General features: G+C 37.8%; 1 protein-coding gene across 2 annotated transcripts; it reads left to right on the top strand.

The window, feature by feature from the left end:
* Nucleotides 1-11012, top strand: C4BPB (complement component 4 binding protein beta). Of its 2 annotated transcripts, none has more exons than XM_036909832.2 (6): nt 1-405; nt 953-1123; nt 2402-2578; nt 8785-8878; nt 9824-9938; nt 10821-11012. In XM_036909832.2, the coding sequence occupies exons 1-6, from the start codon at nt 348-350 to the stop codon at nt 10962-10964; spliced, it is 759 nt and encodes a 252-aa protein (XP_036765727.1). In that variant the 5' UTR covers nt 1-347; the 3' UTR covers nt 10965-11012. The 2 variants fall into 2 exon arrangements, with proteins under 2 accessions (XP_036765727.1, XP_036765726.1); XM_036909831.2 differs by having other exon boundaries at nt 3-405; nt 950-1123.
* The last annotated feature ends 2824 nt before the right edge of the window (nt 11013-13836 follow it).

Here is a 13836-nt window from a genome sequence, read left to right as displayed (position 1 = left end):
TCACGGCAAGACCATTTGGCCCACGTCTGCTGTGGAAGGATAAGTCTGCAGGTCAACTGGATTTGCGTGAACAGAACCTGGGCAATTTCTATAACTGAGTCTTAACCCTGGCAGCTCTTTTGCCACCTCTATGTGTTTTTGCGAAGTCCCTCCTTCTACCAGCTTCCTTACAGCTGTTCTTATTCCCTGTGGTGGGGTTTTTTTTCTTTCTTTCCAGGGAAGGGGAATCAATACAACCCCATCTCTAGGAGACAGGTGGTTGGTCTGATCTTAAGCGAGGACAGAAGATCTGTTTCCGTCCAAACCAGGTGTCCGGGTTAATTCCAGCCTGGGTCAAGCATCACAAGATGTTTTTTCAGTTTGTGTGCTATTTCACGGTTGTGTGGCTGATTCCTGCCTCAGATGGTGCGTATGCTTTTCTTAAGCTCAGTTTTCAAGGCACTTGATACCAATTTGTGGATTATGAGGCATTCTGCCTAGGGTTTTAATGATGTTAGATTAATGAAATGTATTTCCTTTATTGAAAAATCTAAAATTACTTGGCCTGATGCTTTGTTTTTAAGAAGGGCTTAATTTAATTTAATAATGATTCTGCCCTTTGAAGTGGGTGGTTACCTGCTCACTTTCCCCATCTGTTCTGGGGAAAGAAAAAAAAAATCAACTTCAAAATTTTGAGAGGTCTTAACTGTTTAAAAACTCCAGGACTGTTATTTGGAAAGGAGATTGTTTCTTTAGAAGTGGGCAACTTATGGCTGAATTTGAGTGAAATTCCTGTTGTCCTTTTGAAAACAAAACTTTTGGAATCCTTGGGAAGAGAGGGATGTGGATATATGAACATGGAAGATGACAAGGAATCAGAATCAATAATCCAGCAAGAACACATTAGGAATGGACGGTCCTCACAACAGCACACGATGTGCCAAGTGATCCGTGTTCTTTCTCCTTCCAGCAGAGAGCTGTACAGCACTTCCCCCAGTGGACAATAGCATTTTTTTTGCAAAGGAGGTGGAAGGACAAATCCTGGGGACTTACCTTTGTATCAAGGGCTTCCACCTAGTAGGAGAGAAAACCCTTTTCTGCAATGCCTCCAAGCAGTGGAATGCCTCCACCCCCACCTGCCACTGTAAGTTTGGTGTCTGCTGCTTTGTGCATCTTGTCATCCTACTGTATTCTTTCACATCCTACCTCCAGTAGGCCACATTAAAACTTCATAAGGAATTCTCAACTTCTAGGAATCCATTTTAAAGCATACTCGTGGTGAAACTTCTCTTAGAAGGTACATAGTCAGCTCTTGAATAGTCGAATGAATAGACTCAGTCACCTCTACAAGGAGAGAATTTCTTCCATACATTAAAACTAATTTTTTGGGACTGTAATTTTAATATCATACTGCTTTAAAATGTTTATATTATAGAACATTTTAAACATAACCAAAAGACAGAAGAGTCGAATGAACTCACATATTTATCCCCCCCCTTCAACAATTATCAACACATGGCTAATCCCTTTTCATCTAGAGTTCTGCTTTGTATTATTATTGTTTTGAAGTAAATATGTCATATCATTTGGTTGCATCCATCACGTCACTTTTGAACTGGGAAACATTTATGTTCTCAATTTACAAGTGTGCTATGATTTAAGTGATTGGCTCAAGGTCGTAAAACTCATTTGTGGTATATATATATAGAAATGCAGAGTAGTTAGTCCATATTCTCTTTATTATTTCTATATTTAGGTATAGCTAGGTGAGTTCTCCCTTCATACCTAGAGTAAAGCACACCAATGTGTTCATCCTTTATTCATACAACCAAATTCATATTCCTCTGCATTCTCTTCTGTTTTTCCACCTGGGAGAAACAAAACAAAGTAAAAAATGATGAGTAATGTGGATATGAGGCTGGCTGAAAAGGAAGGAAGCACTTGCTCAAACAGAGGCTCAAGAATTTTGAGCAATGCTTAGTGTAACAGGATGATGAGGCTCTTGGTAATTTCCAGCTTCATGCTTAGTTACCTTTAGTAAGTTCAAGTGCCAGTTGTCATTCCTGTGCAAGCCCAAGACCTTTTCTGCCACATTTAGACCAACCCAGACTCATCCTGCAGTGATATGGTTTGGCATCATGTCCAGGTCCCTATTAAAAAGTATAGTTTTACACTAATATTGTAATATCTTGGTATGGTAGCTGGAGGTAACTACACTTAACTATGGTAAGTACTGTATATAATTATCGAATCACTGTGTTGTACATCTGGAACCAATATAATACTGTATATCAACTATATTCCGATTTTTAAAAATTTAGCTCTAATTTCTACTTACTCAGTGAAGCCTAAGGAGGTCCAGCCTTCATGGCAGTGAGCTTCAACCTTGCACTTTCAGCTCACGTCCTGTTTTCTTCTGCAGTGGGCCACTGTCCTGACCCTGTGCTGGTGAATGGTGAGTTCAGTTCCTCGGGGCCTGTGAACGTGAGGGACAAAATCACATTTAAGTGCAATGAGCACTACCTCCTCAAGGGCAGCAATTGGAGCCAGTGCCTAGAGAACCACACCTGGGTGCCTCCCTTTCCCATCTGCAAAAGCAGTAAGTGTCAGAGAAACCCGCACATATTCCCGAAGTACTGATCAGCAGACACCCTAGGCGCCCGCCACATCCCTGTGATGCTTTCCTCTTTTTTGCGTGGGGGAAGGGCTGAGCCTCCAGCAGGCAGCCAACGAGCAGGGGGAGCTCCCCCCAGAGCCCAGCCTCAACTCACTGACGCTTTCCAATGAAATGAACAGCATCCAGACAACGAGCGGCACCTTTGTCTTTTCTCAAGTAGGATCCCGTCCTACTAGATCCAGCACAGGGTTGGTTTGAGGCACCTTTTTATTTCAACATAGTGACTTAAAGTTTTTGTTTGAAAAATACACAAAAATGGGAAAAAAGGGACCATACTTCATCCACTGCAAAATTATATAAAATAAGAGTTGAAAGTACCTCCTTCTATCACTGTAGTTCACAGCTCTCAGAGGTAATTAGTAATCACTCACAGTGTTTACTTCATAACTTTATGTTATGCAGACATTTTAAATAAACAAACACGTAACTACATATATAGTACCTACAAAAAATGGGACTTTGTCACACATATTTTTTAATTGCTTTTTTTCATATAACACCATACATGGGATTGTTGTGCATACCAGTCTGTACAGTTCTATATCCTGCATGTGGATATGTCATAATTTACTCCACATCTGTCATATTGATGAACATTTATTTTACTTCTGTACATTTGCTATTATAAGCAATGCTGAAATAAATGTTATGATACATATGTATACACATATGTTTTTTTATGTGTGTGCTATTATTTCTATAGTATAGATTCCTAGGATGTTTGGCGTGTCATAGGATATAATTATCTGCAAAATACACTTAAAAGATCCAAGGAATTCTACTAAAAAGCTTACTTCCTGGACACAAACTAAATATTGAAAAATCAGTAGTTTTACTTCCTAATAATTATTAGATGAATATTGAAATGTAAAAATAATTCCTTTCATAAGATCTATATGAAAATTTACTGAAGGACCTAAGATTGAATTAAAGAAAAGATATGCCGTGATCCTGGCTGGGCAAGCTTGGTATTGCAATGCAATCCTAATCAAAATTTCAAATTGAGAAATCTGAAACAAAAGAATTAATTTCACAATCTCATTTGGAAGGGTACATACATCTCTAACACTGCAAATTTATTTATTTAAAGACTTTATTTTTTTAAGATAAATTTTAGGTTTATAATAAAACTGAGAGGAAGGTACAGAGATTTCCCATATGCTCCTTACCTCCACACACATGCATAGCCTCTCCTGTTACCAATGTCATTCACCAGCATAGTACATTTTTTACCAAGGATGAACCAACATTGACACATCATAATCACCCACAGTCCATAGTTTATTCTTGGTGTTGTACATTCAATGGTTTTGGACTTACGTATGATGAGATGTATTCATTATTTTAGTATCATACAGAGTATTTTCACTGCTCTAAAAATCATAAAAATCCTATGCTCTACTTATTCATCTCTCTACTTGCCTCACCCCCTCTCAACCACTGATCTTTTACTGCTTCCATAGTTTTACCTTTTCTAGAATGTCATATAGTTGGAATCATACAGCATGTACCTTCTCAGATTGACTTCTTACTCTTGTAATACTGATTTAAGGTTCCTCCATGTCTTTTCATGGCTTGATAGCTCATTCCTTTTTATTGTTGAATAATATTCTATTTCTGGATGTACCACAGTTTATTGATCCATTGATCCTCTGAAGGACATCTTGGTTGTTTCCAAATTTTGGCAATTATAAATAAAGCTGCTATGGATATTGTATGCAGGTTTTTGTGTGGACATGAGTTTTCAACTCCTTTGAGCAAATACCAAGGAATGCAAATGCTGGATCATATGGTAAGAGTATATTTAATTTTATAAGAAACTACCAAACTGTCTTCCAAAGGGACTATACCCACCAGCATTCCCACCAGCAATGTATGACAGCTCATGTTCCTCCACATCCTTGTCAGCATTTAGTGTTGTCAGTGTTCAGATTTTGGCCATTCTTAATAGATGTGTAGTGGAATCTCATTGTTGTTTTAATTTGCATTTCCCTGATAACACAATGTAGAGAACCTTTTTATATGTTTATTTGCCATCTGTTTATCTTCTTTGGTAAGATGTTCACTTAGGTCTTCTAAGCAGGTTGTTTTTCTTATTGTTGAGTTTTGGGTTCTTTGTATATTTTGGATAATAGTCCTTCAGAAGATGTGTCTTTTGCAAATATTTTCTCCCAGTCTGTGGTTTGACTTCTAATTCTCTTGATATATCTTTCACAGCACAGAATTTTAAATTTTAATGAGTTACAGCTGGTTGTTTCTTTCATGGATTATGTCTTTAGTGTTATATCTAAAAAGGCATTACTATATACAAGGTACTCTAGGTTTTCTCCTATGTCAGATTCTAGGGTTTTTATAGTTTTTTCTTCTACATTTATGCTGATGGTCCATTTTGAGTTGATTATTGTGAAGGGTGAAGGGTGTGTGGTCTGTGTCTAGATTCACTTTGCATGTGGTTGTCTAGTTGTTCCAGCACTATTTGTTGAAAAGACTGTTGCCTTTGTTCTTTTGTCAAAGATCAGTTGACTATATTTATGTGGGTCTATTTCTGGGCTCATTGGTCAATTTATTCTTTCACAAGTACCATGTTGTCCTGGTTCCTATAGCTTTATAGTGACCCTTAAAATCAGATCGATTTAGTCCTTTAAAATTTTTTTCTCCTTTAATATTGTGTTGGCTTTTCTGGGTCTTTTGCCTCTCCATATAAACTTTTTTGTTGATATCCATAAAATAACTTGCTGGGATTTTGACTGGGATTGCATTGAAGATCTAATATAGATCAAATTGAGAAGAGCTAATATCTTGACAATATTGAATCTTCCTATCTATGAACATGGAATACTTCTCCATTTATTTAGTTCTGCTTTGATTTCATTCATCAGAGTTTTATCATTTTCCTCATATAGATATTGTATACATTTTTTTAGATATACACCTGTATAGTTTTTCTTGGGTGCTAATGTAAATGGTACTGTATTTTTAATTTCAAATTCTTCTTGTTCATTTTTGGTACACCGGAAAGCAATTGACTTCTGTGTATTAACTTTGTATCTTGCAACCTTGTTATAATTGCATATTAGTTTCAGGAGTTTATTCACAACCCTTTGGATTTTGTACATAGACAATCAGGTCATCTGCAAGCAAAGTCAATTTTATGTCTTCCTCCCCAATCTTTGTACCTTTTATTTATCTTTGTTGCCCTATTGCACTAGGAAGAAGTTTCAATACTGAGATTCAAAAGAATGTGCAGAGAGAAGATCCTGATAATTTATTTTTTGGGAAATGATGAATAATGTATATATTTGTCTGTATCAAAGACAAGGAAACATTTTATCAGATAGTAAAATGTTCCACAAAGTTACTATAGTGAAATAGCGTTAAAGTGGCAAACTATTCTTGCTATAATTAATATAGCACTAAAACAGTCAAGAACTGACATAGAAAAATAATTTAAAATTTATTTTAAATTAGTGGGAAAAGTCAGTATTTAATGGTAGAGGGATAATTATTTACAAAAAAAAAAGAATTAGAACTCTACTCACACCATATTAAAAATAAATTCCAAATGGATTTAAATATGTAATCATAAAAGACAAAATTACTAAATTATTAAAGAAAATATGAGAGAATATGTTTACTATCTTGGAATGGTGAAAGTCTCCCTAAGGAGTAACCAAACCTGAATTCAAGGTAATGGACAGATGTAACTAAATTTTAAACATCAAAACTTCTATAAAAAAGCATATCATTAGAACTGAAAGATAGTAATAGGATTGAAGAAAATATTCGCAACATATTTGATGGCTGAAGGATCAATATTTCTAATATACAAAGACCCCCTAATATTGATTTAAGGTTCCTCCTCCCTAAACTTAAGAAGGAATAGATAACCCAATAGAAAAATGTCATATTTTAAGGATAGGTAATTCCAAAATTAGCCCCAAATAGCATTTATATTCCTCAAATTTATGAAAGAAAATAGAATGTTACTAGTAACTACAGAAATGGATATTTTAAACATAGACACAGGTTTTTTGCTGATCAGATTAGAAAAAATTTTTAAAAATTGATTTCATCTAAAATCATTCAGGCTATGAGGGCCTGGCCACTTACATGAATGAAAGAAAGTGATATCACTGTTTGGATGTATTTTGGCAATAGCTGTTAAAATATAATAGGCAATTTAAAAGCACAAGCTAGATCTATTCTTATTTAGGGAGTTCTGGGCTACTTAAAACAGACAGACATACTACATACAGTTAAATTATAAGCATATATCATTTACATCATTAGCTTGACACAGGTTTAAAGTATTTATTCCTTACAGGTCTTTTCTAATTTACTTTCCCTGAATTCAGAAGTTCATAATCTGAGCTCTGAAATGCAGGATCTCTTTTCATGTTCATTCATCATGTAATTCTAGGTGAAGCTCCTGAGGTCCCTGAATAAAGCAGATTCTTTTCTGTTTGGATACAAGATCCATATCATCTCCTTCAGTTCAAAACTGTGCTCTGAAAAATCACCAGGAAAGCCCTATCTAAACTGGAGTTTTTTGATCCACTCACGGAACTTCTTTTTCCTTTCTTCTCTACAACTTTTGTACTCAGTTTTTGACCTTTAAGAAATTATTAACTGTTGGAGTAATACATCTCTGTTGTAGAAAAATACAGAAAATAAAAAGAAGAGAACATTTCATTCCCCACAAGCCTACCATCCAGGGGTAACAGAGTACTTTGTTGGAGTATATAATTTTCAGACTTCGTTTCTGTTGACATATATTTGTGGATGTCTGTGTTTTGCAAAAACAGTATATCACACATGATCTTGTATGGCTTTGCTGTTTGTAGTCAACTATTTGTTTTGAAGACCTTTATGTTTCAATAAATATGTACCTACATTATTCTTAATTTAGCCTTTAATCTTGGTCAGCATGGTTAGCCTCATATAATCTCAGCGCTGAAAGGGACCTTAGAGATAATGTTATTCAACCTGTTCATTTACAGGTTAGGAAGCTGAGAGGATGAAATGGCTTCTTTAGTGCCACATGGTACATAGCAGAGCCAGACGAAACTCCCAACATTTAGCACCTTATCCAGTTCTCTTTCCACAACTGACAGACTCACCCTCTTTCCTCCCAGCTCTGTCTTCCTTTCTTTCTGAAGCTGTTGTCAGTTGAAATCAACAAGGCCACTGTATAAAGACAGAGTTTATTTAATGTCAAACTGTGGATCATGTCCTGGGAGGTTGGAAAGCTCTGAGTGGCTGCTCTGTGACCCTTTGTTTGGAGACAGTGTATATGCAGTCGACAGCAGGGATACGTGCAGGGAAGAGGGTACATTAATCAATACATCAGAGCAATGATCAAAGCAGTGTGTCAAGCGTACATTTGGTTAGTGTCTTAAAAGAACTGACTGTACGTTCTGGTGCTATCTATGTGTGAGAGGAGGCAAGGGTTAGAGTTGTTATTTATCCTCTTGAAGAATTCTGTTAAGGACGTGAGAACTAGATTTCCATTCAGTTCTGTCTTCTTCGACCATTCAAGGCTGTTTCTCTTCTCAGCCGTGGGTGAGGGGCTGCAGTTATCTTGCTGATACAGATGAGAGAGGCTGTGTGGTGTCTTCACAGCACAAGCGTAGTTGTCCTGGCTGACTGAGGGCCTCTACAGCTTAGCTTACATAGAGCTCTCCTTTCCTGTGGGACCACCATGGGGGACCATAAAAATTTCATTCTATTTCAGTCTCACACTGCATGATTCTCTTCCACTGGGGATGTCAACCTCCATTTGAGTCACACCATGTATCTTCTCCTACCTCTGCTTATGGTCTAATTTTCTTTTCTTGTACACTGACAATTAGCATCTCTATGACTTCAGCTTCCTTTCTTCAAACTCCTGCCAATCAGAAAGAACTCTCAGATCATTAATAACTCAGAGGATGAGCTGGGAGAGGTGGTGTTTCCCATGGACAAATATGAGTTTGACCAGAAGGAAATGAATGAAAAATGTGTCCCCAAATTCCCTTGGGCCGCTGTGAACACAGCAGGTGCTCGTATAGACACTTGCACATAAGGGGCACTGTTCGCTGAGCATAACCGGATTTCACAGCTGTCATTACTATCCCCCTACCTCTCAGGAGACTGTGGGCCTCCTGAGAACCCAGCTCATGGCTATTTTGAAGGAAGAGATTTCAACTCAGGATCTACCATTACTTATTACTGTGAAGAGAGGTAAGTGTAGGCAGCCTTTCAAATAGATCTTGCCCATTGACTAATATCATTGCTTGGACGAATGACCCGGTCTGTCTTAACCTCATCCCCCGATTTCCTACTGCTCTGGGAGGCTGAGCTCATTCTGATTTGGAGATCTGCTGTAGCCCATTGCCTGCTCCCCCGAGTCCCTAGAGGACAGACCGATCTTACTATTTATCCTTCTTAAACTGTTGCCATCTCTTCCCAGTAATTAAGACAAGATAAAAATACTAAAAATGTATGTTCCTTAAGAAACTCAGAACCAAAAACGTGAAGAAATACAGAATATATGGAAGTACAGAAACAGGATGACTCCGAGTCAAGATCTTTAAAACATCCCGATTAAAGCCTAACCTTCATTTAGACCGCCTGGTCACCCACTTTACAGATCTCCTAGCCTGTTCTTTCCTTTGCCACAATCGTAGTAATTGAGCATCATGTAGCCTCGCTGGCATTTTGATCTCATTATATGCTTCCAGCGGACTTTGCAGTCAAGTCTCATGTTTTTCTGAAGAAAAGCTGCAGCTCCTTCCGTGATATTTATTTGAGAGTTGTCTCTAGCTTTCTATTCCTTTTTAGTGCATAGATGACAGATCCTTTTTTTTAAGTTATTTTATGATGACGTGCATCCTCACCCTCCTTGCCCAAACACTGTGTGTAAACACACATACTCCGAATTTCTCACTTACCTGTTCTGAGGGTTGGCTCCTCGCCTGGGTCCTCTCCAGGTCCCCAGAGGTGGTTTTCCTTGATTACTTCATTGTAATACTGACATAGCTTGGACACACAGTAAGGCTCTGGGGGCAGGGAGATGGAGCCTATCACAGTATGAAATACTGAAATACAACAACACAAAACCAGCCTTAGTTGCCCCATTCAGAAGGTGAAAAGGGTAAGTGTGTTGCCATTCTAATTTCTGCTCAGGTACCGCTTAGTGGGTGCGCAGGACCGCCAGTGCGTGGATGGGGAGTGGGACAGTGGACTTCCAGTCTGTGAGTCGATTCAAGAAGCTCCACAGACTGAGTTTGAGAAGGCACTTGTAAGTAGTAGGCTGTGGTCTGTCTTGTTCACAGCCTCTATCTCCAGGGCCTGGCATTGCTCCTGCCACATGCTTGGGAAATATCTCTTCAATATGGCATGTTTTTGAATGGGTTGGCTTTGGCCTGATGGTAGAACAGGGTTCATAAACTATGAACTCACATTTCATATGTGGAGGCTCCCATTCACCACCATCATCATGAATATCTCATGAGACCCTGTTGGTAGGAGTTGCCTTGTGCTTTATAGACCAAGGTATGTAATTTAGAGTTGGCAGTATTGCTTTGAAAAGTCTCTAAAATTCTTCTAGACACCAAAAACACTGAACAGACAATTTTTCATTGAGACTCCTCTTTAGTTTATATTTATTACTGGGGAAATAGTTAGTATATTTAAATGTAAGTAATTCATTATATTAAAGACCTAGATTCATGGTTAAGCTATCCTGGTATATGAGTCGTCATTCAGGCACCTAAGCCTTGCTCACTGGCTTCAGGGTACAGTTGACCCTTGAACAAGTTTGAACTACACAGGTCCACTTGGATGCAGATTTTCTTCAATAAACATATTGGAAATTTTTTTTGAGATTTCCAACAGGATGAAAAAACTCTCAGACAAAGCATATAGCCTAGAAATATTTAAAAAAAAAGTTATGTATGCCATGAATGCATAACATATATGTAGCCTATCCTATTTTATCATTTAGTACCATAAAATCAACAGTAGGCTATTAGTCAAATTTGGGAGGAGTGAAAAGTTATATGTGAATTTTCAACTGCAAGGGAGTTAGTGCCCCTAATACCCACGTTGTTCTAGGGTCAACTATAAAAAGCTGGGTCTCAGTTCTTAAGTTGTAACTTAAAAATTTTTTTTCTTTCTTCAGCTTGCCTTTCAGGAAAGCAAGGAACTTTGCCAAGCTGTAGAGATCTTTATGCAAAGATTAAAGGAAAATGGTTTAACAATGGAGAAACTAAAATATTTTCTGGGAGTGAAGAAAGCTGAGTTGGAGGAAAAAATGTTGCCCTGACATATGCTAGCTGAGCAGACCAGAAATAAAAATACACCTATGAGTAAATTTTCCTCTTGGTTCTGAAATTGGTTTCAGATTTTTGTCTCATTGGACTGAAATGCAACTTCACGGTAACCAACTGCAGTTATATATATATATAAAATGCATGATGTGTGTGTGTGTGTGTGTGTGTGTGTGTGTGTTTGAGACTCAGGATGTGGAAAGACCAAGTGTGGTGGTGGTTTCTTTAAAGCCAGAATTAGCGACACATTAATGGGGAGTCTATAAAGAGAATGGGGAGCTCACATCACAGCTGAGTGTGTCCATCATATTTAATGAGACACTATGAGAAGGCAAAAATTTGCCTCAAAGTAACCAAAACTTTTAAGGCAAAAAATTAACCTCTCATTTTGGGAAAATAAGTTCAGAACAGTTATATGCTGAAAATGACCTATTGAGACAAAAATAAAATTAGAACCCAAACTCTCAACTGGGTCTCCCCTACATCCTGTTTATGATACCAGGTTTCAAATCTTCTGCAGTAATATTGCTTACTGCCTTTTAGGTGAAACCCAGTAAATTTGAGATGGTGCAACCCAAGAGAATAAATTATCTTCTCTTTTTTTAGAAGGCGGAAGAGACAAGAATCTCAAGGTTTTCCTGTCAAGGTGTCATACTGAGCTAATATGACAAGCTTCTCCCATCTCTTCCTCTGAACTCTACTCCAAACACATGGGAAATCTGGGTAAAATGCAAACGAAATACATAGGAGAGCTTGAAGTAATGGAAAATCTTCAGGTGAAGTTATAAAGGAGAATAAGAAAATGGACTGTCAAATAGCTCACAGTCTATTAACAGACACAAGATGTGAATATATATATAGACATACACACATAGATAGTCATTAATTCAGGTGGTTAGGATGGGATGAACACCTTTAACAGAACAGTGTGCCACACTATCAGACGTGAAGAGGATGACTTCTGTCTGGAAGGAGGAGGAGGCAGGAAAATCGTCAATGAGACCTCATAGTTATTTGGGCATTTAAAAGTGGCTAGGATTTAGAGGCAAGGATTAGGTAGGGCATACCAGGTAAAAATATATTTGAAGAATGGGTAAGAGACGCATAAGCTTTTTAACCAAGTAAATCTGCTCCTAGGATTAATCTAACTTGAGCAAAATGATTTTTAATTGGGATCTATTCATTATAGTATCGCCTCTATGATATATGCCACAAGACCTGTGAGCATTTGCAATATGCAATCTTAGGAAAATTTGTAAGAAATTATGGTACCTCAAACGTAATGTAACCTTTTGCAGTGAAAATTCGAACAGAAAATCTTAAAAATATAATCTTAAGTAAAAATAGAATACAGAATAACAAATACTTAGGATTACATTTATGTAAAACCTTTATTTTTGTAGAAAAGCAGTGGGCAATCATACACACAAGTTCAAAACAGATATCTTAGAATGATGAGAGTACAGGTGTTTCTTCTTTTAAAGTTGTTTTATGTTTCAAATCGAGTTATTAATAATGTTTTTTATAAAAGGACACTGCACAGGGCCAAGAAAAGATGGGAGCATGTTTAGGGAATAACCACAGCCTGAACTGACCTGGATAAAATACGGGAAATGATAGGACAGATGTCTGGAATGATATATTAAAGCCAGTTTATGGAGGGCTTTAAAGGGCATGTGAGAGAATTTATTTATTTGGGGGGTTATTTTATTTTATTTGGGTGTATTAGAGAACTTAAACTTTATTTGGTTAGCAGTGAGTAAAGACAGAAGACTTTCAAGCAGAGAAATGATAAGGACAGAATATAGATGATTTCTCTCACAACAGTATGTAGCATAGGTAGAAGTAAGAAAAGAACTGAGACAGAGGAACCATTGAAGGGGTGACTGCAGCAGGCCACACAAGAGACATGATGACCTGAACTGGTTTGGTGACAGTGGAAATAGAAAAGCAACAGCAGACATGAGAGACACGAGAAAATCAGAAACAACTTGTCAACGGATTAAATGTCGGAGGAAGAGGGAGGGAAAGGGTAGAAAGAGGAGCCTGAAATTCTATTCTTGGGAGGCTGGATAATGCTGGGGTCAGAAGGAGAAGCTTCCAGCATGAAAGTTCCTCCTTGGATGTACTGAGTATAAGGTGCTTGTAAGATGTCCAAAGGGCAATAAGAAATGCATGTCTGCCCTGAGGAGAGTAATCAGAGGTAAAGATAGAGTGACCGGCTAGGTCTCTTTTAGGGAGGAGTTAAAGCCACGAGAGCAGGAAAAATTATTAAAGATGTGAAGAGAAAAATTTTTACCCAGAAGAACCCAGGATGTATCTATATTTAGAGATGAGAGGGAGGATGAGGAGGTAACAAGTAAGGAAGGAGCAACGGGAAGGTAGGGTAATGGAGGCCAAAGAAGAGAGTCCCGTAAAGGAGGTGATCGGCAATGGCGGAGGCTGCTGAGACAGGGTAAGAGACGAGCTAAAGGGAATTTGGATTGGGAGGTAAAGGCAGGAAGATGCCAAGTTGGAAGGCACGATGGGAGGGGTGGGAAGTGATTAATGACAAAGAGTGGGCGGGAGATAAAGAAGACTCCTGAGGGACGTTCATCTCATGACAGAAGAAAAATGGAATTTGAGGTTTTTGGCAAGATTAAGGGAATATTTCAGGATGAAAGACCCATTGAAAATGAGAAAGGAGAAGAACAAACATCTCTTCTGAAACAAGAGAGAAGAGAGAAAATTTGAGGTGGATAGAAGGTAATGTAGAATATTTTTTCAGTAAAGTAGGAGGTAAGATCATCTGCGGAGAGGAAGATAATTTGGTGACCTGGAGAGAAAAGTCTGGAACACTCAGTGTGGTAAGTAAAGAAAAGGACTCCA

The sequence above is a fragment of the Manis pentadactyla genome, chromosome 9, assembly GCF_030020395.1.
Source record: "Manis pentadactyla isolate mManPen7 chromosome 9, mManPen7.hap1, whole genome shotgun sequence".
NCBI lineage: Eukaryota > Metazoa > Chordata > Mammalia > Pholidota > Manidae > Manis > Manis pentadactyla.
The sequence above is the reverse complement of the archived record's forward strand: the minus strand, read 5'-3'. Positions and strand labels throughout refer to the sequence as shown.